This window comes from Stigmatopora nigra, chromosome 2 (genome assembly GCF_051989575.1).
Source record: "Stigmatopora nigra isolate UIUO_SnigA chromosome 2, RoL_Snig_1.1, whole genome shotgun sequence".
Classification (NCBI taxonomy): domain Eukaryota; kingdom Metazoa; phylum Chordata; class Actinopteri; order Syngnathiformes; family Syngnathidae; genus Stigmatopora; species Stigmatopora nigra.
The window spans coordinates 10,716,246-10,741,138 of record NC_135509.1 but is presented as its reverse complement, the minus strand read 5'-3'; the positions used below and the strand labels follow the sequence as shown (position 1 = coordinate 10,741,138).

Genomic DNA, 24,893 nt, shown 5'->3' with positions numbered 1-24,893 from the left:
ACTGAGACATCAGTCTTGATTAGGTCAATAATTTTAAGTAACGGTGAAAATCTAAAATGATTTTTTAGAATAAGTTCAAGGAAACCACGCGTGTTTGTGACGTCATGCAGGTGGGCGCGGCTTTGTGACGCATTGCGGTTACCTCCCCGCCCGCCGGCGCTTCTCAACAAGGCGCGTGCGTGCCTGCAGTGTAAGCCTTGCATCCCATACGTCGTTTGCGTGCGCGCTCACGCAGGTTCTACTAGCGTTGGTGCGGATCCTGGCTGCAGCTTGCGCACGCGCGTGGATGCAGCCAAGGCTTTGGCGCAGGTAGAAAAAAAGAAACGTCTTATTTTGGCGTTCTTTTCGACATGGCGGCGTCTGGCTGACGGTAACTAATCCCCCCCTTCTACATTCGAGAGGAGGATAACGTGAGGAATCATGATGTCGGGCCAGGATGAAAGTTCGGTCCGTGTGGCGTTGAGGTGAGTCCAATTCCGTGTACGTATATGACACCTGCCAAGCTCGTTCACTGGCGTCTTTGCGATCATGCTCAAGTCGCCAACCGGTTTCGAACCAGGCCCGGCGGCTTGTTGTGCAGGCCGAGTTCCAGCTGTGGTGCTGAGGCCGGGGAGCAGGTGCTCTTTGAGATCGGTAGTGTTTTTATCTGCGTAGATCTGTGTTGTTTGGGCCGCCTGCGGCTTCGTATAACGGTCGAGGATGAAAGAATGTGGCAGAAAGACACACTTGCATGACCGACTCTTTGTTTGCTTACGTCTCGGTGTCATTGAATGCATCACACGGCCGGTAAATCAGATGCGGTCATATTCATGCCAAACAATGCGACATGTGCATGGCTATGACGTCAAAGGTCATACAGCGTCATCATGACCATGTCTGTTTTTCTCTCCCTCTATTGTTGTTTTTATATTGTTAATCTCAGTTCATCCAACCCATCTTACTATTTATGATATCCACTTTCCACGTGGCCACATTGATTGCCCTTTTTATTATTATTCTACCCAGGCCCCACTGTCCTCTTGACTAAAACAAGTTATCACGTCAGGGATTATTTACTGTATAAAAAAACATCTCCACCTTGGTTTGGGGTTTGCTTGTTTTCTGTTTACAATCTTGATTCTTGTGAGTAAAGTCTACCTGGCTACTCAAATACATATACTGAGTAAAAAGAAAGGAAAACAAGACCCACTTTGTTGTTTGTTACAAGTAATGAGTTAAGTAATGCATGTTTTTTCTCAGTTTCTACCAAGCACAGTATTTTGAAGATGCTAACAGAAGTCTTGCAACAATTTATTCCTTTTCAGCTTCCAGTGGAAGAAGTCTTCAGTGTTGCTGTCATTCTCTTGTGGTCTGTTTCCCCAAACAAAGATGCAATTAGCAGAGGATATGTGGGAAGCTTCTCCTCCATTGTTATATCATCTTTTTCTTACTTTTTTTTCAAACCCTTGAAATCCAAATACAGTAGAGAAAAGGTGCTGGTCTCCACAGTTTGCCCGCAATTAGGAGCAAAAGATACCCAGTCAATTCAAAGGCAACCATCCAGAAAATCTTGAATAAGATATGGTTTATATTTTTTTAAGTTACTAGTCTCACATTTATTTCAGCCTGGGGTTTAAGGCTACAATTTGAGTTACAGACATGATCACTGAAAAATATCCCAAGTCAAGCTGTCACGGACAGTACTTGAGGGCACAGGTTGCATCATGTTTAGAAAGTGTTTTGGGTACTATCCGCTTACACCCATGTTGCGCAATATGCCCAATCCGTGAGTACTCTCCCTGACTTGAACTGGGAAGGTTGTAAGTGAATGATCATGATTGGCTGCCATTGACGCAGTTGGATGTCCAAACTGTTGGAACTGGCCGTGATCATTCAGCGAATGGATCTAACATATGTCAACATCAACCAATGTGTTAAGAACATTGTAACTGTATTACAGCGCTATGTAAATAATCCAGAGTACTTGCGCCGCATTACCGGCAATGCTAGCTGGCTACGGCTGAAAGAACAGCGAGGCCTCTGTTGAGATTAAGCGGGGATTGAGGAAAAAGAGGGTTTCCACGGTGACTGCAACACTCTTTCCATTGCTTGGTGACACAGAGACACGCTCACATGCACGCGAGCACACTCTCCAACACATGCGATTTCTGTCACACACTTGCTCCCTTATATGCATATGCATATGCATGCAGATAGATAAGATTTTTATAGCCAGGAGGCTGAATTTGGTACAGTAGGTGCATATAGTATATATGCAGTTTGCACTGCCCTAGTTTTGGTTGCCCAAAGAAAAAAAACAAGTCGTCTTAGCAACAGTCACATCAGTCACTTGACAAAAGTAACTACAAGAGATCACATTCTCCACTTTTCTGCACCAACCCGTTGCAGTTGCAACCAAGTGCTGTATGTAAAACTCAAACCTAAAACAATGTAACTTCATTTAGAAGCAAAATACATTCAAACAGCATAATGAAAGACATGAATGATTAGATGAATGAATGACACATGATTTGATTTACAAAGTTCCTGTCAGGTTTTTGCTGCTGTTCAGGCTGCTGGGAAAGAGAGTGTAATGACATTAAAAAGATCTGTAGAGACCTGAAAGCTTTAGCCAGCTCAGAGTAATGAGTGAAAAGCATGCAGCTACATGTATAAGTGGATCCGATTTTGTAAGCCTCAGGTCATGCGATGAGGAAGTCAAACAGACCTGAAGTCAATTGATGAAAGTCAACAGCTGATAACACCACTGTTCCTCTTTAACTCATTCACTGTCATTGACGGTAATAATTGTCCAATCCGTTTCAACTGGGAGAGCTAGCAGCAATTCGTCCCTTCCTTGTTAAAATAGAACGATTGACTATTGCTGTCAATGAAAGTTAACTATTTAAGGTTTCCTTATCGTTAGGAGCTTTTGCCATTGAGTTAGCTACTTACTAATAGTGATATTTATGCCAAACAAACAAACAAACAACTATGTAGAGATAAATGAAGACTTGTGCACAAAGGGACAGTGATGTCAACAAGGCAGCCTCCACGGCGCCCAAAGCTCCCGTGAAGCCTCTGCTTTGTTCGCAGCCACTGAACCGAAGTATTCCCTAAGTAGACTTGCTGCTATCTCGCCATGTTTATTGGGGCTGCACCATATGCATGTGACTGACAGATAATTTCACCAGAGAAGCAAAAACACTGGAGATTTTTCTGTGAAAGCTGAAGACAATCACAAGGACCTTGGATCACTTTAAATATCAGTGGAGTGTAACATTGATCTTGGAACTGTGGTCAGGTGTTCCTTAAAATCTATTAAAATTGAACTGAAAAGTGCAGAATTCCAAAATATGAAATTTTATGTCTATTGATTCTTACAATTTTACACACTAATCTATTGGATTATTACCACCTATGTATATACTAATAATAATTAATTGGAACATTGGACTAAATGATCCATTTTTCATCATTACAAATGTTAAAAACGTACAAATATGAAAATGAATTAATGTTCAAAATTCCAGGATTCTCAACTAATACGCTTTATTTTGTCCCCTTTATTTTGACCTGCCACATCATATGTTAATAATGTGTCGGACTCAGACACAGACCCCCTGCTGAGCCCCATCCCCCATCCTCCCTTTTTGGAAATATAGTGGTGTCCAAATAAACAAGGTGGCTCAAAGTCCCAGTGTGATGCACTGATAGTAGCTTTGGCCACTTCCTGCAGGTCAAAGTTAATGCATGCAGTCAGGGAAAAGGGGGCTACTGACTTAATAGAGGCTGTAGCATGAGGGTAATCCAACAAATCTGAATGCCAAATGCAACAGTGTTGCTCATAGTTCTTCAGTACTCCAAACTGTGTGTGAATCTCTAGTTTCTATGTAAAAGAGAAAAAAAACAACTATTCCAGGTGCGGACTTTCGTTCTAACCTCTAAAGAGGAAACCTTTCCACAAATCTGGTATCTTAGAAGTGCAATCAGTGAATTGCAGTCAGGAGCTTCTTGTTTCAGCAGAAACCTCATTGATTAAATGGTCTGTGCTAGACCAGTTGGAACAAAAACCTGCACCCACAGAAGACCGATTTGCCCACTCCTGGTTTAGTGATATTGTTTCACACTAATTTCAAAAAAGCTCGACTGGTAAAACATATCCAACAGATACACACAAATTTGCATTGGTAACATTGGCCTCATTTATATAAATATGATGATAAGGCATCTGTGTCCTATTTGTGAACCCCACTGGAGTTACACTGTTGTCCTATTTGCGGTACGGTGTCCACGTTTGGGCCCAAGTTGGAGCATGGCAAGATGTAGAGTTGAGGCCTTTTTTTAATCCCTACCCCCTCCACCCAATCTCTTGGCATTTTCTAGTAGGTCAGACTTTGATATCCTCTCTGGATGGGATTAAGGTTTTAATTCATTTTATAGTTGGCATGGCAACATCATCCAATGTGTCACGCATGCACATTGGCCAATATATTGTGTGTGAGTGTATGGCTTAACCCGGAGTATGTCTACTTTTTTTTAAGCAGCCATTGAACCTTTCCTTTTTTAAGGTGCGGTTCAAAAGTTCTCTCGTTTGCACTTCAGCAACTAGCATGAGTGGCTGATGAAGACCAGGCAACATGTCTCTGTTTAAAGATTCTGATGAACTTCAACCCCCAAGCCCTCTTGGTCAGCAACCTTAACTTGTCTCTACCCTAATTTGTAACCACTCAAAATAGAGTGCAGCAGTTTTTTTTCTTTTCCGTCACACTTTTCTGGAACCTAGAACATAACCCCTCAAGCTTGATACTATAATACACTGTTGACATTTAGTCGCGACATACAATTATTGCAGATAAGAATAGTAAATACATGTTTTTTTCAGAAATTGTCTTTGAATCAACATTATCATAATTTGAACTCTACCTTCTAGCATGATTAAGTTTCTTTCAGAGCATATCCTATTAAGAAACCCATGATGCACTCATGATAAATAAGTACCCATATTAGCTAAGAGTAATTAGGGGTGAATTTAAAAAAAAAAAGGTTCAATTTAGTACCTTCCACTGTTAGGCCGATTGACACCCAATTTTCAATGTTCTGGGATTTTGCCTGTTATCATTGGTCACAAATTATCCTGAAGTAGCCAACAGACGTCAGTTTATGATTCTGAAACAAAGTGTCCTACCCTCATTCTAGCGGATTGTTATGAATGCAGTGTAATCGCAAGCAACTCCAAAACAACCTGGACATGTCCCAGTACTTTGTTGCTCCCACGGTGTCGGTGCAATCGGCACCAGGGTACGATGTTACACACTCAGATGCACAATGGTCGCACTGTGCTGGACCCCCAGGCATTGTTTTTGAGTCACAATGAAGTCTTTCTTCACTAATACACTGATGCTAAATGTTGCCAGGTGCTTTTCAGCCAGGTTGATGGCTTCAATGTTAGATCTGACTGACTCCTTGAAATGCTACCTTTTGACAAGAGAGATTCTCAGTGGATTAAAAAACTTTTATAGAAGTTGAATAGTTTTGCACAACTTAAGAAATGAATTGAAAGCACAGACAGTTTAGCATTATTTCAGTGAAAGTGTTGTATTGCCAATGTTGTATCCGCATAAACCCTACAATGTACAACCTGATACAGCTTAAAGGCTCAATTTAAGACCATTGAAAAATGATCTATTTTCCCTCAGGATCCGTCCTCAACTGGCACGAGAGAAGATTGAAGGATGCCACATCTGCACATATGTGATGCCTGGCGAGCCTCAAGTCATTCTGGGCAAGGACAAATCCTTCACGTACGATTACGTGTTCGATATGGACTCGCAGCAGGACGCCATCTACGAAACCTGCACCGAAAAGCTGATCGAGGGCTGCTTCGAAGGATACAACGCCACCGTCTTTGCCTATGGACAGGCCAGTTGCAAACTGCTTAACAAACACTGCACTTTAGAAAAGAGAAAAATGCACCTCCCACCATTTTTCTGACATCAACTGAGCAATTAGACACATTTCAGCAGAACATTCCACCTTGTGTAAAATGTCATGTGCAAAAGAGTAACTATAGTATTCAGAGTGAGTGAACTGGGTAAAGGGTTTTAAATTTTTCACCCTTTCTCACTGGCATTTTGGGCCATCTTTTCATACATTGCATGCACTGTCTTGACTATTGCAGCTCTTTCAACGCTGTGTTTATTTATTTTTTCTATCCTGGCATGTACAGACTGGTTCTGGGAAGACGTACACTATGGGGACTGGCTTCGACGTCAATATTGCCGACGAAGAACTAGGCATCATACCCCGTGCCGTGCACCACCTTTTCCGGGGCATCGAGCGTCGCCGGCAGGCTGCTCAGGAGCAAGGAAGCCCCGTGCCAGAGTTTAAGATCAACGCTCAGTTCCTGGAGGTAACCAGCTGGGCGACAGCTGTCAATATCGACGGGGGAGCGAGTGAGCGAGGGAGGGTCTTTGCAGTTTAGGAGGTGGCGATGGAGGAGTTAACAAGGGAGGTCAAAATCGGGATACACTTGTGCAACTCCGTCACACTCTGACAGCACCCGCATTCCCAAAAAGACGAGACGCAACCGGAGACTTGATCAAATGCATATGACCACGTATAAAACTAGGCTACAGGATTAATTAAACCTGTGCTTTACTTCAGCCAAAGCATTGACATTTTCTGTTCAACAAAAAAGAAATCGAAGCATCCACTTTTTTTGTTTGTCATTTTTAAATGCTCTGGATTTAAAAGCTTTTGGCTACAGTAGTTTAGCTAAGTAAGTTTCTAATTGTCTATTGACCATGGTTACAGTATAACAAAATGTTTGCCTTATGCTTTTTTCCCTGTTGCAGCTTTACAATGAAGAAGTTCTGGACTTGTTTGACTCCGTGCGGGACGGGAAGCAGAAATCTCACATCAAGATTCACGAGGATGCCAACGGGGGCATCTACACCGTTGGCGTTACCACACGTACCGTGTCCTCTGAAGCCGAGGTCAGACGGAACATTTTCCGCTTTTCTCATGCCATCACTAATATTTACCTTTGGTCAATCAGATGATGCAATGCCTGAAACTAGGGGCTCTGTCACGCACCACGGCCAGCACGCAAATGAACGTCCAGAGTTCCCGTTCACATGCCATCTTTACCATCCACCTGTGCCAAGTTCGTGTCTGTACCTCATGCGACAATGTGAGTCAGACTTCAACTGTTACACACCTATGTCAAACTTTTTGGAAAATGCAAACAAGTTAAAAACATTAAATGTAAACTGTAATATTCGGACTATATTTGATGAGCCATGCACACTTTTCCTCTTGGTCTTCACAGCATGAAGAAAGCAATGACGGTGACAATCGTGTCTCCAACGGTAATGGAGAAATGGACGAATACGAAACGCTAAGTGCCAAATTCCATTTTGTGGACCTTGCGGGCTCTGAGAGGCTCAAGAGGACTGGTGCCACTGGAGACCGAGCCAAGGAGGGCATTTCCATCAACTGTGGATTGGTAAGAGAAAATTGTGTAACACTGTCATCTAGTGGGTGCTCTCTATGCCTACTTGAACCAAACTAATGTGTGGCAAAATTATTCTACACAAACAAATTGGTGCTATATTACTGATATTAATTGTCAGATTTCTTTTCTTACATTTTGTGCCATTCAAAGCTGGCCCTCGGAAATGTGATTAGTGCTTTGGGCGACCGTAGCAAGCGGTCCTCGCACGTGCCTTATCGGGACTCCAAACTCACACGACTCCTGCAGGACTCGTTGGGAGGAAATAGGTCAGTGGAGACATTTTTTTTTTTGACAATTGCTTTTGTAATAAAAGTACTCATGAAGTATCCTCTTGTGTTTCAGCCAAACTGTAATGATTGCATGCATCAGTCCATCCGACCGCGACTTTATGGAGACGCTTAACACGCTCAAGTATGCAAACCGCGCCCGCAACATTAAGAATAAGGTGGTGGTCAACCAAGACAAAGCCAGCCAGCAGATCAGCGCGCTCAGGACTGAGATTGCAAGGCTGCAGATGGAACTCATGGAGTATAAGACGGTGAGTTGTGGGGATTAGTACATGGCATTGGAAAGGAGACAAACTGTTCATATCAAAAGTCTACACACCTTGTTGAAATACTAGATTTTTCCATAATCTATCACTTTGAAAAAACTCCCATCCTTCATCGCACAGGGCAAACGCTTGGCAGGCGAGGACGGCGTGGAGAGTTTCAGCGACATGTTCCACGAGAACACCATGTTGCAGACGGAAAACGGCAACCTGCGCGTACGGGTGAAGGCCATGCAGGAGACCATTGACGTTCAGCGGGCACGACTCACGCAGCTGCTTAGCGACCAGGCCAACCAGGCCCTTGCAAGAGCGGGTACTATTATACTACTATATTCCATTTGAATGAATATCACTTCACATTAATTTTACATGATAACTCTCAAAGCTAAATGTCTTCTAGATCATTTGACTTTACACACTGCTTTCTAATAGAATCTTTATGCATCTGTTCTTTTTAAGCCATCTATTTAATAGCTCACTTGTTGCCAGAGAAGTAACTTTCTACTGTATTGTTTCATTTCTATTCACTGATTTTTTTTATTTTTTTAAATTCCTTGTTCAGGTGAAGGAGGCAATGAAGAAATTGGCAACATGATACAGAGTTACATCAAAGAAATTGAAGATCTCAGGTAAACTCAGAAATGGCTTAATGCTATCTGTTTGCCTTTACCTTTGAACAAAGCAGTACAGCGGATAGTTCATATTTTAATCGTTGCTATTGGGCAGATTCTTCGACGATTTACATTATTGAGAGTCCTGTAATTTGTTATAGTAATTTTGCACTGGGGCTTAAAGGTTTCCCCACTTTTGGTCCTCAGAGCCAAGCTTCTTGAGAGTGAGGCGGTCAATGAGAGTCTGCGCAAGAACCTCTCTCGCGTCTCCAACCGCCAGACCTTTTATAGTGGACCTGGCTCCTTCTCTTCTTCTTCTTCCGCCCCCGAAAAGGAAACGTCTGACATCATTGAGATAGCCAAGAAAGACCTAGAGAAACTCAAAAAGCGAGAGAAAAAGAAAAAGAAAAGGTAATAATGCATTGATTGTCTGGATATAAAAAAACGCAATCACTAGCATCCCTGGCACAGTTTAAAAAGATGTGTGAAATTTTATGGGCATGTCCATTGTGAAATGAAGCGCAAAAAAGCTGGAAGCATTCCTTCCTAGAATTAAACAGGAAGACTGGTGTTTGGGTTTTTAAACAGCCATTTTAGAGCAGGTTCTAAAGGTTGTAATTTGTTAAACTTCAACAAGGGAACCTGTTAGGTAACAAATTAAATTCTTATGGTAAGCTATTGCTCTCGTTGCCCTATTGCTAAAAAAAAAAGGAGGAATTAAACGATCTTCCGTCCTTCTTTTCCTTCTTTTTCTATTTCTTTATTCTATTTTTTTTCTTCCTCTCCTGTGATCTTTCCTGATTTTCCTTTTCTCTTCCTCTTTCCTTGTTATTTAACCTTTTACGTACTCCCCTGAAGACTCCAGCTGCTTTTGGATGAGCGAGACAGGAGGGAGGAGGAGGTTGTCGACAGGTTTGTTAGCTCCTACCCTCCTGCTGCCCCTTTTTTTCTTCTCACGTCAAAACCCATCTTCATCATCTTCATGAAACATAAGCCTCAGTCTTGCCTTTTAGTTCGCTCATCAACTCTCCCTGTCTGTCACGAGTTGTTAAGTTATTTTTCCAAAAAGAACAACTTTTTGTGTTGCTGATGCTGTAAAATTATTGTAGAAATTACTAATCAAATTTTATTTGTGAAAATGTATTTGCAATGCACAACCCCCTCTTCTTTTTATGGTTTGACATGCTATGTTTTCACTAACAACCTAGTGAGACCATACACTGCTCACCATGCAAAGCATTACGTTCTTCAGAGTTAAAATACAGTGGTTTCTTTTTTTTTGCCTTGCACTTTTGCAACATTTATTCATTATTCTACATCTAACATAGTTGTTATAGTACTTCACCTACCATTAAATTATAAACCACTCATTTTCTTGAACAGTTTTTACAACAATAAGCTTCCTTTTCAGCTATAAGTCTCAGATTTCTGCTTAGCATTGTTATCACTGTACAGGCAGTATATACACTATATATACATATTTACTGTGTGGGGTATCTGATGTTAAGAACCGAAACATTGCTATCATACATTGTGGAAACTAAAGCCCACTTATGTACTAAAATGGCATTTATGTTCCACACATAACAAGGACTTTTCATTGAGCTCTACTAAGGAGTATTAATAACAAGCCGATGGAAATATCTCACAAAAGCCTAACATGCATATGGTTATCTCTTCAGCGTCAGCAAAGAGGACTTTCCCGACAACGAGCAGGAAAAGAGCAGCGACAGGGAAAACCATGGCGAGCGAGCCAGCGATGAAGCTGACATGGTGAGATGCGAGCAAATACACACACTTTTTGTACTATAGGTGATAGTGAATTATACTTCAAAAATTATTTTGCAACTATTTTCATTTAATAGCTTCCTGAATGAATTGGTTAAACACAAAGACAAAATCTTATATACTTGCTTCAATTCATTTTTTAAATTCCGACAACCAAAAGGAGCCACAGGATGGGAGTGAGCATGATGAAGGAGAGGATGATGAAGAAGAGGAGGACGATGAGGACATGGAGGTTGAAGACAGCTCAGATGACTCCGATTCGGAATCTGATGAGAAAGGTGAGAGGAGTCTTGTCACTTCGTGGTAGCGGTCCGAGTTACGCATGCCTCAATTCAGTTGGTCATTTGCAGAAAACTTCCAGGCAGACCTGGCCAACATCACGTGCGAGATCGCCATAAAACAGAAGCTGATTGATGAGCTGGAGAACAGCCAGCGCCGCCTGCACACGCTCAAGCAGCAGTATGAGCAAAAGCTGATGATGCTGCAGTGCAAGATCAGGGACACGCAGTTGGAGAGGGATCGCGTCCTCCAGAACATGAGTAAGCTTCTATAGTTTGTCAGAACTTGTGCGCACAGGTGGAAAAGTACCCCTCTAATTTTAAATTTACATGTAAAGTTAAAAAAATGACTTTTAAATGCACTTAAAAATGCAAAAGTTATTTTTTTCATTAGATTTATTGCTGTTACATTAAGAAATGACGCTAGATAGACATAATTAGCTATTTTCTTCTGTTATTTCAAAATCTTAATTACGAGCGTTTTGCAGACTCAGTGGAGAGTGGCACGGATGACAAGGCTCGAAAAATCAAGACGGAATACGAGAGGAAGCTCAGCGTGATGAACAAGGAACTCCAGAAACTGCAGTCAGCCCAGAAGGAACACGCCCGTCTGCTTAAGAACCAATCACAGTACGAGAAGCAGCTACGCAAGCTCCAGTTGGATGTTGCTGAAATGAAGAGGACCAAGGTAAAATTCCTTAATTAAGTAATAAGCACCCTAAAGAATGCAGCCTTAGTATTTCTAATGTATAAGTTCCGAATGCTGTCTTTCTGTGGTGACATTTCACCAGGATTATGAACTAAAATTTAAAGTTGTTTTTGTTAGGTGCGCCTCATGAAGCAAATGAAAGAGCAGCAGGAGAAAAATCGCCTCAACGAGTCCCGCCGAAACAGAGAAATCGCCTCTTTGAAGAAGGACCAGCGGAAACAGGAGGTGCTTACTCCGAGGTTGATCCCTATGTAAACTGTATGTGGATGGGTGACACTCATTCCTCTCCTTTCTCAGCACCAATTGAAGCTGCTGGAGGCCCAGAAGCGGCAGCAGGAACTTGTCCTGAGGCGGAAGACCGAGGAGGTGGGTTTCAGCCTCTTCAGCTTCTTTTTTTTTTAGACATGCTCTGTTTAAGAGTCCTCCACGGATGTGTTCAGGTGACTGCTCTGCGAAGGCAAGCCAGGCCCACCTCCGGGAAGGTCATTCGTAAGGTCAACCTGCCAGAAATCAACCTGGACTCATCCCATCGTCCATTTTCTGGACGCATGTACTCTGGACACGCCACTTACAACAGCTCCAGGTATGAATTCATGAAACCGTTGACTGTTGTTGACAGATTCAGATTATACAAATATTTTGAAAATATTACAAGTGATTGGTTTTGGCTATTAAAAAAAACAGCAACAATAGTAACCTGTCATCCACATAGGGGGACATCACATTTTGGGTCATGCAGGTCACAATATTTACATAATATATTCAATATATAGTAATTGCATGCTTCAAGATGGGATGTCCGCATATATGGGTCAGAATTTTCAGTTACTCTTTTAATCATGATCAAATGTTTATAGAATCAAGTTTAAATTAATAAAACCTTATGGGTCTCAATAACACACTTGTCTTTTTTTTAATAGCATCAACTCAATCCTACCATTAACAACAATAGATGTTCAATTTTTTTTAAACTTGGATGCCCGTCTGTTTATGCTCACGTTTAAGCGCATGTGACGGCACCAAACAACCAATCCATGAGTGCCCAAAAAACAGGCCATTTCAATTTGCAGTTTTTAGCTCACGGGCACAAAGTCAGCCTTCAGACTTATGATTTAAGTATCCTTTAATAGGTTTAAGCATATTATGTGGGAGTGCTACAATCAAATATATCCTTTTGTTTGCAGATCTTCCCCCAGGCGTGCTGGCGGTCTTTACTCCACTCGAATGGCCCGCAACAAGTGGCAGTCTCTGGAGCGGCATGTTTCCGATGTCATCATGCAGAGGATGACTATCTCCAATATGGAGAACGACATGAACCGCCTCCTTAAGGTTGGTTTGGAGGGGAAAAAATGATTTATTTGATAAGGGACAACACATTAATGAATCAATGTGAAATTGACCAGTGTGTATTGAATAGGTGACCTTTTTAAAAAGTGTCTGATTTTCATAGCAACGCGAGGAGCTGACCAAGCGGAAGGAGAAGGTGGCGAAAAAGAGAGAACGACTGGCCAGGGAAGGGTCCGATGCTGAGAAGGCAGTGGTCCCGCTTAATGAGGAAGTGGATGCATTATCTGCCAACATTGATTACATCAATGACAGCATTGCTGACTGTCAGGCCAACATTATGCAAATGGAGGAGGCCAAGGTGAGGAAATCGAATAGCTGTTGTGTTTGGTCGCTCACTCATCTTTGTCGGTCTCCAGGAGGAAGGCGACACAGTGGACGTCTCTACCGTGATTGGCTCCTGCACATTGGCAGAGGCTCGTTTCTTGCTGGATCATTTCATGTCCATGGCTATAAACAAGGTATGTCATCATGTATTTACTCTTTTCGATTAAACCTGAAGCATCGACTTGCCAAAGATAGCCACATATAATCCATAGAGGCAATGATCACTTGACTAAATAGCAACCTTCCTTAAAGAAGCAACAACCCCCTAGCTTGTCAGGCAGCCCGTCAGCTATTTCTGTTTCATTTAACCGTCTTTCGAATTGCTGTAATCTATGTGTTTGTCTCCAGGGTCTGCAGGCATCCCAGAAGGAGTCCCAGGTGAAGGTGATGGAGGGCCGCCTAAAGCAGACAGAGATCACAAGTGCCACCCAGAACCAGTTGCTTTTCCACATGCTCAAGGAGAAGGCAGAGTTCAATCCAGAGTTGGACGCACTGCTCGGTAACGCCTTGCAAGGTAGAGACGGATATCTTTACTTTAAGCATTACCCATTGATGAAAAACCTTATTTTCTATTTGTTGCATGACTTGGACAGTTGCCCATTGCCATCTTCTGAATACAGATTGGTTTCAAGATAACCTTTTTCAACAAAATGTAATAGGAAATCAGCCTTTGATTGTTAGTAGCCTGTTTCTGAAGCAGCTGATGTCTTGTCTGCACAAAAGCTGTACAACTACTTTTCTTTAGTCTGTCAATGTGGTGGAATTGCACATTTTTGGGTATAGTGATCTCTGTTTCCATACGGTTTCCTTTTGTGTTTATGGTGTTCTTACAGAGCTAGGTAACGTGCCAGCTGGTAAGTGGAACAACATCATTGGAGTCTCTTATGTGAAAGCATGCAATGTATGGAACTAACGTAAACAGGTGCATGAGGTGCAGCCAGTTTCCTCCCCTTCTCCCGAGCTCATCACCTGCTGTGGCCTTCATGCTTTGGCTTCCTGCTAACTGCCCAACACACTTACTCACACACAAGAAGCATTAATGGATCCAATGTACTATAGGTCAAACCGCAGGAGCCCTGAACTAACGATTCCTTTAACCACATCTCTTTCTCCTTTTCTGACACTGGGCTCTTTGAAGAAGACGTTTCCATTGAACCAGCATGGCGCTGTGCCAACATTACCCGCCATCATTTGTCTCCCTCCTTTACTGTGAAATATGTTTTCTTCAGCTACAACTTACAGCAGAACCTCCAAAGTCCAAGCATTTAGTTTGATGATAATATGAATGCAAATCAATGCTAGTGAAAGGCAGTTGTGCAAAACAAATGCAGTATTTAAATATGTATCACTACTACACTTTTTGGTCCACAGAAAAGAAACACTTTGTTTTTAGGGGAAAAAGCTGCAGTTGTATTTCGATAGATGTTTTTTTATACAAAATTTGGAGAGATGTTTTTGTATTTTAAAGTAAATGAAACATTGAGAATACATTTTCTCAATATTTGAAATCATCTTTTTAGGGGGAAAAATCCTTTTTTGTGATCACTGACAACAAGGTGGTACGTTATTCGCTGCTTCTAGCATGGGTTCAATTCCCAATTGGTAAATGTGTGGGTATTTTATCACTTTTTATTATTTTTTTGAGCTGCTGTGCAACTTTATCCCATTCACTTTGCTATCATCAAGGTGTTGTCAATTCACAGTATACACAACTTCTATTTGTATTCCACTTTTGAGGTTCCACTCTAAGTGTCCATTTTGACTTTTTGCAGGAAACATTTCTAACAACTGTCTTTCTTTTTTTACAGAAAACGGCGACGACAGCAGCAGCGACGAATCGTCTGCTAGCCCTTCCGTGGACGGAAAGTAAGTTTGGTGTGGCTTCACTTACTCATTCTTTAATCTTTATCAAGTACTGTCGCTAGTTCCGATATTCCAGCATATCAATAAAAATCTCTTTGTTGTTCAATCAGCGCCGTATCGGATCTCACAAAGCTCTGTGGAGAGACCAAGTCCAGGAATAAGGTATTTCTTAATCTTGAATTTTACCATGACTCTTATAATAGTCTTTAATGTTTTCAATGGGACATAGTATATGGTGAGATCCTTCTGGATGTAAAGTTCTGTATGTATGCGAGTTTACTTCCTTTTTCAGGCTCGTCGGAGGACAACCACTCAGATGGAGTTGCTGTACGCCAACAGCGAGGCCGCCCCTGATATAGCCGATTTCTCCGGCCCCGTCTTGACCCTCGCCGAGACGCCAGATGGTGGCAGTGATTTTATGGCCCTTTCGCCTGGTTTCTCTTCCAAGATTTCCAGGGTGTGAGTGAAAATTTCCTAGTGTTGACCCGCATGCACCTCCTCATCATCACTCCCACACCATTTTTTTTTATTTTTTTATTTTGCAATGCATTTTTACTCTTAAATTGTGGAACCCAATAATCAGTTCAGGCTACAGAACGCTGTCAGCTGCAGAAAAGCGAGCTTCGCCGGCACCTTCGCCGCTCACTCGCAGGAAGACGTATGACAAGGCCCAAGCGGCAGGCGACAGGGCAAAGCTCAAGGAGATTAAACAGTAAGAATGTCAACACCCAAAGGGCTGCAGTCAATTTAATGACTAATCTACTCCTGCTTTGGGAAAGCATGGCACTAAATTGATCAACTGGATTGACCGTTTTTTAATCCTGTCCTGATTCCTCTTGCTTCCAATCACTTCGGGCCAACCTTTGCCCTCACTCCGTATTAACTGTGATTAGCAAAATTCGAGACCGGGCTCCACCACCAGAAAATGATGAGTTGCTTTGTTTTTACTAAGTACCATCTTAATCTAGTGTAGTTTTTCACTTTGAAAAATCATTACAGTTATGAATACGTTAATGTATTAGTTTCGTCACACAGAACAAATGACATTGAAGCTCCAAGCGGCTCCTAAATAGTCATATTTTACCCTTGAAATTAGAATAACTTTCAGCTACTCGCACAAGTGCAATCAATAATTTGGTCAATGTCTAAAATAACTATCAAATATTTTTGTTTTTATGAAACTTCCTACTGACAACAAGCAGAGTCAACAGCTAACAGCAGATAGTGAGTTTGTGACAGATTTAAAACAAAGTTATTGATAAAACTAAGGTTTCCACACGATATTTGCGGGTTCCCATACTCTCCAGTTTCTACTCGCCAGCTTTAATGACATCAAGTCCATCGTACTTTTCACAGCAGTCGAAGATAATGTTACAATAACATTATTTCAAGGATTAACTAACTATGCGTCCTTGTGACCTCTTCATTTTTGCTTTATGCATGATTATTTACAAAATGTTTTAGGCGCATGCAATGCTATCTCTCCCATCTGTCATTTTGTCAATGTCTCATTCTTTTGGTGTCCACCGTTATTTTTCGGAACTTCCCACGGAGCGTCACAACTCTGCGCTTTTGTGTGAGTGTGTCACAGCTCCTACTGAAAGTGGCCATGGCGCCATTTTGGCCAACATTCAAATGTTCATGTATGTGTTTTGATTATGCAGGGGCATCATTAACCCGGTGGCGTCCACCAAGAGCCGCTCAGCATCCCTTCTGCAGTGCGTTCATGTGGCCGAGGGACACAGCAAGGCTGTCCTCTGTGTTGACTGCACCGATGACCTGCTCTTCACTGGTTCCAAAGGTAAATAAAAGCTAGAAATGGAGCTCATGTACTTCCATTTTAGAGTCAATTGTTAACAAGGTCCTCAAGTATTTCCTTTACACACACAATGAAAACAACTATTCATGTGTAGGTGCTAGCATAGAAGTCTTGTGAGTGTTGTTGGATAATAGGGCATTGTTTTTAATAACCACAATGCTGCATTCTGAGTTTATTCCCTTTTTTTCCCCCAGATCGGAGTTGCAAGGTTTGGAACTTGGTGACGGGCCAGGAGATCATGTCGCTAGCCGGACACCCCAACAATGTAGTGTCCGTGCGCTACAGCTCCAGCCTAGTGTTCACTGTCTCCACCTCTTATATTAAAGTGTGGGACATCCGCGACTCAGCCAAGTGCATCCGGACACTTTGGTGAATGAATGGGAAGAGTTAAGGGAGCAAAAGAATGTCTGTGAATCTGTTTCTCTAATTGTTTTTCTCGATGCCACCATTTGTTTGTAGCTCTTCTGGACAAGTTAACGTTGGTGACGTCTGTTCATCCAACACTAGCAGGACGGTCACCGTCCCAGTCGGCGAGAACCTGATCAACCAAATTGCACTGAATCCCATTGGGACGGTCCTTTATGCTGCAACCGGAAACTCTGTTAGGGTGTGGGATCTACGAAGGTAGGAATCCCTTTTCTGTTTTCTCAATGATTATGGAAAAACAGACAATCCTTTTGATCATGGTCACTTTTTTTTTTTAGATTTGCATCTACTGGTAAACTAACTGGTCATCAGGGTCCTGTTATGTGTTTGACTGTGGACCAGTCAGAGAACAACCAAGATCTGGTTATCACCGGCTCCAAAGACCACTATGTAAAGGTATGTTATTCCGCTTCTTATGTTTGCGTGCTCTTCAATGTGGTTCTCTTCTGTTTTTTAGGTCTCAGGAAACTATTTTCTATTGGTTCTGGGTGCATTAACCTTGTACAAACTTTGCGTTTATCTGTGTAGCTCTTTGAAGTGACCGAAGGCTCCCTGGGAAGCATCAGTCCGACGCACAACTTTGAGCCCCCCCACTATGACGGCATTGAGTCTCTGGTAGTTCAGGGTGACATTTTCTTCAGCGGCTCACGTGACAATGGCATCAAAAAGTGGGACCTGGACCGTAAGGATTTGCTGCAGGTGCTCCTCGTGCAACTCAAATCATTCAACAACTTATCGTAGTATTCTCCCAGTCTAATTGTCCATTTGAAGTTATTTCGCTTCAATATCCGCTTGCAATGTCCTCATTTACTAGTCAAGTTCTATTTCTCCCTTCTTTCAGCAAGTCCCGAACGCACACCGTGACTGGGTGTGCGCCCTGGGTGTGGTCCCGGGTTCTCCGGCTCTTTTGAGCGGCTGTCGTGGTGGAGTACTTAAGCTTTGGAACACGGACACTCTAGCCGGATTGGGCGAGCTCAAGGGTCACGACAGCCCCATTAATGGCATCGCCACCAACTCTAGCCACTTGTTTACTGCCTCTGAGTGAGTTTGCGTATTTATTATTGCGCTCATTGTGAGAGGAATGTTTGGCCTTTCAATTTTTAAACAAAGAAGCCCTGCACTATTGATATTTCTCTTAAGGCCTCTTTTTTTTTAAATTGTTTTTCATTTTCGCAGCGACCGGACGGTGAAGATCTGGCGTGCTCGCAGCGGCGGACTGGACAGCAATTTGGACACTGCTGACAATGCAGCAGAGGAGGTGGCGAGTAACTGATAACACTCCCAACGTCTCCTGATGGACACTGTTATATTGTGCACTTTGATTTTTCCGATGCTTCTGTCTGACACAAATGGCCTCTAAGTGGCAACTCTTAATCAAAGTTGCTATAATTGTATTTCCCAAACATTAGCTATTGGCTATTGTTTTTAGCACTGTTGTGATCCGATATGGCCACCACTCATGCTTTGAAAAGTTGGCTGGAAGGCATTGGGTTGCTAGCCGGTCTAAACAACTCAGTGCTGCGCTTCCAGTTACTGGATGTCCGCAATTCAACGTGTGTTCAAGTCTCTTATGTGACCCTAAAGGCTACAAGTCAATTTAAGGCTTCTTTCAGCACCAACTTGGTGAATACCTATATATACAATGTTTTGGTAAATGAGTGTCCAAATATGACCTATGATGCTGGATCTGTCTTAATTTATATAATGTAGATCCGACTATTTTGTGGCGCACACGCACCTCTTGTTGTAATGTAAGACCACTCAACATTATTCCTAGCACATCATATTAGTGAGTTGTTTTATTTTGTTTTGAGGCCGAAGCCCACTAACACTCAGTATACTAGAAAGACACACTGGACGTGGTCAGCTCTATCTATACATACACTTTGACCTTCTTACTTTCTAGCCGGGGTCCAGGGTGAGTACATTTCATGTATGTGGAGTTCGAATCTCGCGTATATGCCACGAATGTTACAGTCCACTTTCACTATGTGTGTCGACATGCTGTGTCCTAACTTATAGGTATGTTACACTTTACACTCTCACTACATGTTGACATGGCGTTTAATCACCATGCTTATACGGAAATGCTCACTATACATATGATCCATGCTCCGCTCACTATCTGCATATTTACATTGACCCGCTCTTAACAAATATATGGATGCGGTTTACACCTGATTCATGTATCAATAACTCATTGGCTACTATTGACAGTAATAGACGTCCAATCCATTTAGAAAGATCAATGGCAGTCAAGGAGTTAACAGTGTCTGTGTCTCTCACTACATGCGCATTTATCCTAGTATGGTGAATTAGGTTGTCAGTTTTTGTTTGTTTTTTTTGTCCGTGTGGATTAGGTCCACTTATTTCCCTTCATCTCAAAAATCGTTATTTCAAAACGAGGCCTTCCGATCTCGTGAATGTTTTGATGTGGACGATGTTAACGCAACTGAATGTTTTCTTTTGGGACCATTGATATGAACGATTCCTGACTTGAATTTGTTAAGTAACGCTTGGATCTTTTTTGTTGTGAGCCTTTTGGATCCGTCTCTGCTTCCCATCATTTCAAATTTCCTCTCCTCCCTTTTGAAATTGTAGAAGCCATGTTCCAAATGGCAATCTCTGTAGCTATTCTAATGTCAGATGATGTCCGGTGAGAATAAACGCCATCTGTCAAAACAAAACAGATCCCTTGATGGTTTCTTCTTTGCTCCAAACCTGCCCCCACTCCAACAATCCAGTCAAACTGCAACAGCACAGCAAACCCAGACTATCATACACATTTCATTGGACCTTGTCTTTACATCTAAGAAGGAAATGGACAAGAACTATAAGATTGTAATTTCCACCAGGTGGCAGCAGCAACGAATACTTTTTTTTTCATGTAAAATATGTCAGTTAAGTCACTGGCTCCCATAGAAGGTGATAGACATCCAATCCATGTTAGGACCAGTAAAATCAATATGGATTTGATGTATTAATTAATAGCAGCCAATATGTTAGCTATACTACAGCAAAGTTTCAGTTCAACTTGCTTCCAAAAGCATTCCAGGCGGGTGCTTATTAAAGCGCAAGTATCCATTTGTCCTCATTTAAAAACAGCAGCAGAGGCACATAGGCTTTTTAAATGTTTTTTTTTTTTGCAGCAATGCATATGTCAGAGAAGATGAAGTTTTCATCAAGGAAACACCCTTTGAATGTGAGGGACAGGGATTCTGATTATTAAAGACTATATAGTTTGTTAGAATTTGTCAAGAATATGCCAGACCTCACAGTTTAAATAGATTGGACATCAAAACGCAGCCAATGGGCTAGCAGCTTTTACCTTGTCTTTTGGTTTATGCTGCTGTCCAAACATATATTAGACTTCTTGAAAATGGGTTGGCATGTTTTAGGTTTGCTAACACGTCTGTTTTGCTCCGAGCGCGTTCGAGGTGATTGCCAATGGCGAACCATCTGCCAGGGTGCGGACCCACCTTCATGTGACTTTGACACCACCTTTTCCTCCAAGATTTGGATCATCAGTGAATGATCATGTTTCAGTGCCATTGAGTGCGATCGACTTCCAATCCGAGGAGCTGGAAAGGAATGATTGCTACCAGCCAGCCCTCCCAGTCCAACTCCATTGGCTCTATTGCCATCTGTGTCAGCCAATAAATTAATCCGTGGATGCTCAAAACTTCCCTGCTGTATCACCTTGTGGTTTCTCCCTCTCCTTCTCTACATAATCTTTCTCATCTCTGGATCCCCGTCTTCGCTCTCTCCCTTTTCATTTTTATCTTCGCCATTAAACGAAACCTACAGAAGGTTGAGGTAATATATATTCTATTCCACATGCAACAACGTCCAATCAACTTGAAATATACCTGACACTCCCAATCTAAATGAATTAAACGCCATTTGCCATCAATGGCAACCAATGAGTTGAATCCCATTGGCTGGGTAGGTGATATGATGGAAAGGGTCAGAGGTCAGAAATATGGCCATGTTTCCAATTTACCAGAGCCCTCCCTTTTGCTTTGCTCTCTATTACCCTGTTCTTTCTTTTAGCCACCCATTGTCCCCTTTTTCCTCTCCATCTCTTCAATTTCTCCCCTTTTATTCTCTGTATTTTTATCCTTTATTGTAAAATCTTGTACTACAGGTATGAGTGTAATTATGAAACATTGCTGCCTGAAGTCACAGCCAATTGAAACCCTTCCCTGGTCCCCCCCACCCTTGCTCTATCTCCCCCATATCCATCCCCCTCCTCCTCCTCCTTTCTCCCTCTCTCTCTCGACATTGCCACACACCAGGCTTTCCATACGGGAGCAGCAGCGATCTGAAAGAGGAAGCCTCCGCCTTCTTCCTCCTCACTCCCACCAACCTTGGTTCATCTTCTTCCCTACTACACAACCACCGGCATCATCTTCGTCATCATCATCATCATTATTATCCAGCCTCCCTCTCATGCCAGCCACTGAGGCTTTACTGCAGCTCGGAGCATGGCGTGCATCGGGGATGCGGACCCCTTCACCGCAGCCATCCCCGCTACCAAAGTTGAACTCACCGTGTCGTGCAGGTACGGAATATGCTTACTACTTGATCCCATTCACACGTTGTTGGTTTTTTTTCTGCTTGTATGAGAGATGTGAATTTTTTGGGGGGAGGGCGCCAGCTGTCGTGTGTGAACTGACACGTGCTTAGATGTTTCACTCTGGCGCCAAGCTTCTGTAATTATTATGTTTCTACAGTGCTGCCTTGATTTAACACTTAACACTTTCATTGACAGTGGAAATGTATTCAAAAGTTATCATTAGTTTAACTCATTCAATGCCAACCCAAGTCACAGAGCGTGTTTTGTGGTAGTAAACCAGATGATCATTCTTTTCCGTCTCTCCCAGTTCAAATGAATTGGGCTCTATTGCCTGCAAGGGGCGTCATTCTCACAGCTCTGGGGTCGTGGGTTCAAATCCAGGTCGGTTCACCTGTAGGATAAGATTATGGGAAGTTATCTGTGTCTCCTATTTTGATCTTATCAAAGTAACGTATGCACAGTCTTAATTTATTCACTGTGCTCACATGGGAATGATAACATATGCAAGGTAGAAAGTGTTATGAGTTTTGTTGCACCTGAACATTCCCTAAGACGAAGTAAAAGGTGTCAAAGTGGAGGTACATCTCAATTAGGGAGAGAAACCACACTCAAATTCTATGTTATTAAAAAAACATTTGGTTACATTCCACATTTATATTCAGTATTAAAAAAATAAACAGTTTGGTTACATTCCTGACTGTTTTAGACAGTCTTCATATTAGCATGAAGCTTTCTAAACCCTGTATTGGTTCACACTTGTTAAATTCCTGTTCTCGTATTGGCTCCCATTAATGGTTACAGACATCCAATTCATTTAAACTAGGATGTTAATCAACATCAATGGAACTGCATTATGATCATTCGTTTGTAAGACGTCTGTATTACCATAGGCTTTACATGTAAATGGTGACAGAAGGACTGACACGCATGCCAGCACACACACACACAAACACCCATAAATCTGACGGAGTGTTGCGAGCAGACGGCACCGAGCGCCGCGCAGATGTTGGGAAAGTCAGAGCGTCAAAGATCACTCAGCCGCCTCATGTCTCGGGGTCCAAGTGCATTGTGGAGTTTGTGCCGCCTGACATTTAGGGCCCTGAGAAGGAAGGAATTGATGTGGTGAGATGTGGTGCTATTGAAGACCTCCCGCTGACCCGCTGGGTGGTGGGTCGATGTGTCAGCGCCAGCGCCAATGTTTCACTTCCCTCGTCTGGGTCAAGAAAGAGACACCATGCTTGTCACAATATGCAGTAATGAAGAAGAACCTTTTGAGAATTGGAATCAATACGCTGTACTGGATTGGCACTTTTGAACTCAAAGTTCCAGGAACCTGTTTTAATTGTTGTCATCATCTCTTTCACGCTGAGTCCAAAGCCATTCAAAATTTTCTGCCTCCGCACAGAACATTTTCACATTTAAAGGCCAACTAAAAGTGGACTTGGATTCCATTCAGTGTGTGCTGGTTTAAGTTTAGATATGGTGAGCTCATGGAAGAAAGTGCAAAGAAACATGCTGACTTTAACATGCTGGCTGATAGCTTCTCCAAATGGTTGGCCTAAAGGGCCCAGTGTGGTCATTAAAGTCAAAACGAATTAGATGTTGTTCGATCCGACCCACTTTCCCGCCGCGGTCTTATCCCGCCAGGTGTCGTTTTCACCGTCAGAAAAGATGGAAATCCAAATTAACTTCACTTGTCTTTCGACCTCTATCTCAACATCGTCCTCTCCCCCTAAGCCCCCCTTCTCTTATTAAGCATATTTTCAAGTGCCTTTATCACATGAGTGGGAGGTACTTTATTGAATTTGCTGAGGGACAACTCACAGTCCCAATCTTAGTCAAGTCAAATTTTAAAAATACAAAAAAAGACAAACTTAATTCCATTTTGTTGCTGCCAATAAAAGTGTAGTTGTTACTGGGTGACATCACATTGAGTTTCATCACTGTGGCAGCCAGCATTTTAATTGTTTTGTTGTTGTTTTTGTCCGGCCAGCGTCGCCAAAAGTGTATCAGTGAAAAACAAAAAGCCTTTTTGTTGAGTTTTATGGTGCTTCGGCATCCGGTTTTAACCTGTACGATAAAATCATAGTATTTTTATGTTTTTCCAGTAAGCCATATGCCTTGTGCTGGCTTGTGACATCATTTAAAATATAGATATATTTATTTAATTATTCTTTTAAGGAACGCAGATGGGCAATGTTCCCTGAATAATTTGTGTTGTACAATTTTAATAGTTATGGTTCTGTGTGAGTCTTGATTGTTTAATTTTAAATACTTTTTGGCTAGATACTATCATTAAATTGGTAGATAAAATCTGTAAGACTGGGACTATAGGGTTGATTGTGTTTTTGTATGACTCAATCTCGCACAAATATTGTATTATCCCATCCCCCATCCAAGCAAAAATTGAAAACAGTGTGATCTGGCCACACCTCAAAAACTGCCTTCAAGCCATGTTATGACCAACACGTGACTGGTGGCTGGTGGGAGTTTAAATGTAATTCAAATGTATTTCCGGTGTTGGGAGGGAAAGCTGTTGTAAATGTTTGATGAGGGCAGAGCCACTCAGCCGGGGCCTCCCACCCTGGGACACCATTCCTTTTGGAATACACACACTCACATCGCCTCCCACCCTCTACATGTACACACATTCTTGACTTAGACCAGGTGAATGCCCTCAGGTATGCAAACATGCGTGTATACTGCATCCCTGCCCGTGGTTAATGCCATACACATAAATATATGGACGCAGGTGTACTTTCACATAACACGTAAAAACATAACACACTTCAATTGCCCCCTTGTTGACGAAATACTGTGGAAAGCTGAAAAAAAATGTGTACAATATCCAAGTTGATCATTTTGAAATGGCTCTACTTCATGTAAAACAGCATTTCAGTCTAACATATCATCAATCAAAGATGGTTGTGCCTCCCTGGAGCTGCTTTGCCACTCTATGACTTGAATAACTTACTTTTATTGATGGAACCATGAAATGTGTTCCTTTCTACAAAATCCTAAACAATAAATGTTCATTTTTGACCTCAAGCTGAAGTACATTTGCTTTCTGCAGCAGGACAATAATACCAAAATACAATAGG

General features: G+C 42.1%; 2 protein-coding genes across 6 annotated transcripts in view; both read left to right on the top strand.

Annotated features, from left to right (window-relative positions):
* Positions 1-163: 163 nt before the first annotated feature.
* LOC144212099 (kinesin-like protein KIF21A) lies at positions 164-19,900 on the top strand. Of its 5 annotated transcripts, XM_077739738.1 has the most exons (36): positions 166-309; positions 402-464; positions 5,679-5,901; positions 6,209-6,391; positions 6,837-6,977; positions 7,040-7,174; positions 7,313-7,489; positions 7,649-7,764; positions 7,841-8,036; positions 8,172-8,361; positions 8,611-8,677; positions 8,867-9,070; positions 9,518-9,571; positions 10,342-10,432; positions 10,608-10,725; positions 10,798-10,986; positions 11,214-11,413; positions 11,552-11,659; positions 11,732-11,800; positions 11,875-12,017; positions 12,619-12,763; positions 12,885-13,079; positions 13,138-13,239; positions 13,454-13,619; positions 13,939-13,959; positions 14,914-14,971; positions 15,079-15,130; positions 15,261-15,427; positions 15,552-15,680; positions 16,633-16,769; positions 16,982-17,156; positions 17,247-17,411; positions 17,492-17,609; positions 17,742-17,912; positions 18,055-18,254; positions 18,390-19,900. In XM_077739738.1, exons 2-36 carry the CDS (start codon positions 421-423, stop codon positions 18,484-18,486), a joined length of 4,746 nt encoding a protein of 1,581 aa, XP_077595864.1. In that variant the 5' UTR covers positions 166-309; positions 402-420; the 3' UTR covers positions 18,487-19,900. The 5 variants fall into 5 exon arrangements, with proteins under 5 accessions (XP_077595879.1, XP_077595871.1, XP_077595889.1 ...); XM_077739753.1 differs by lacking the exon at positions 9,518-9,571 and having other exon boundaries at positions 164-464; XM_077739745.1 differs by lacking the exon at positions 13,939-13,959 and having other exon boundaries at positions 164-464.
* Positions 19,901-21,512: 1,612 nt separating this feature from the next.
* Positions 21,513-24,893, top strand: part of LOC144214864 (copine-8-like) — a 29,150-nt gene continuing 25,769 nt past the window's right edge. The window contains exon 1 of the mRNA XM_077743579.1: positions 21,513-21,777. Within this exon, the coding sequence (XP_077599705.1) occupies positions 21,701-21,777 (77 nt within the window). The 5' untranslated portion in view covers positions 21,513-21,700. The remainder of the gene's footprint in view (positions 21,778-24,893) is intronic.

Coding starts and splice junctions, on each gene's coding strand:
- LOC144212099 (XM_077739738.1), top strand. CDS start 421: ATGATGTCGGGCCAGGATGAAAGTTCGGTCCGTGTGGCGTTGAG. Junction 5,902..6,208: donor CCGTCTTTGCCTATGGACAG/GCCAGTTGCAAA, acceptor TGGCATGTACAG/ACTGGTTCTGGGAAGACGTA. Junction 7,175..7,312: donor TCTGTACCTCATGCGACAAT/GTGAGTCAGACT, acceptor TGGTCTTCACAG/CATGAAGAAAGCAATGACGG.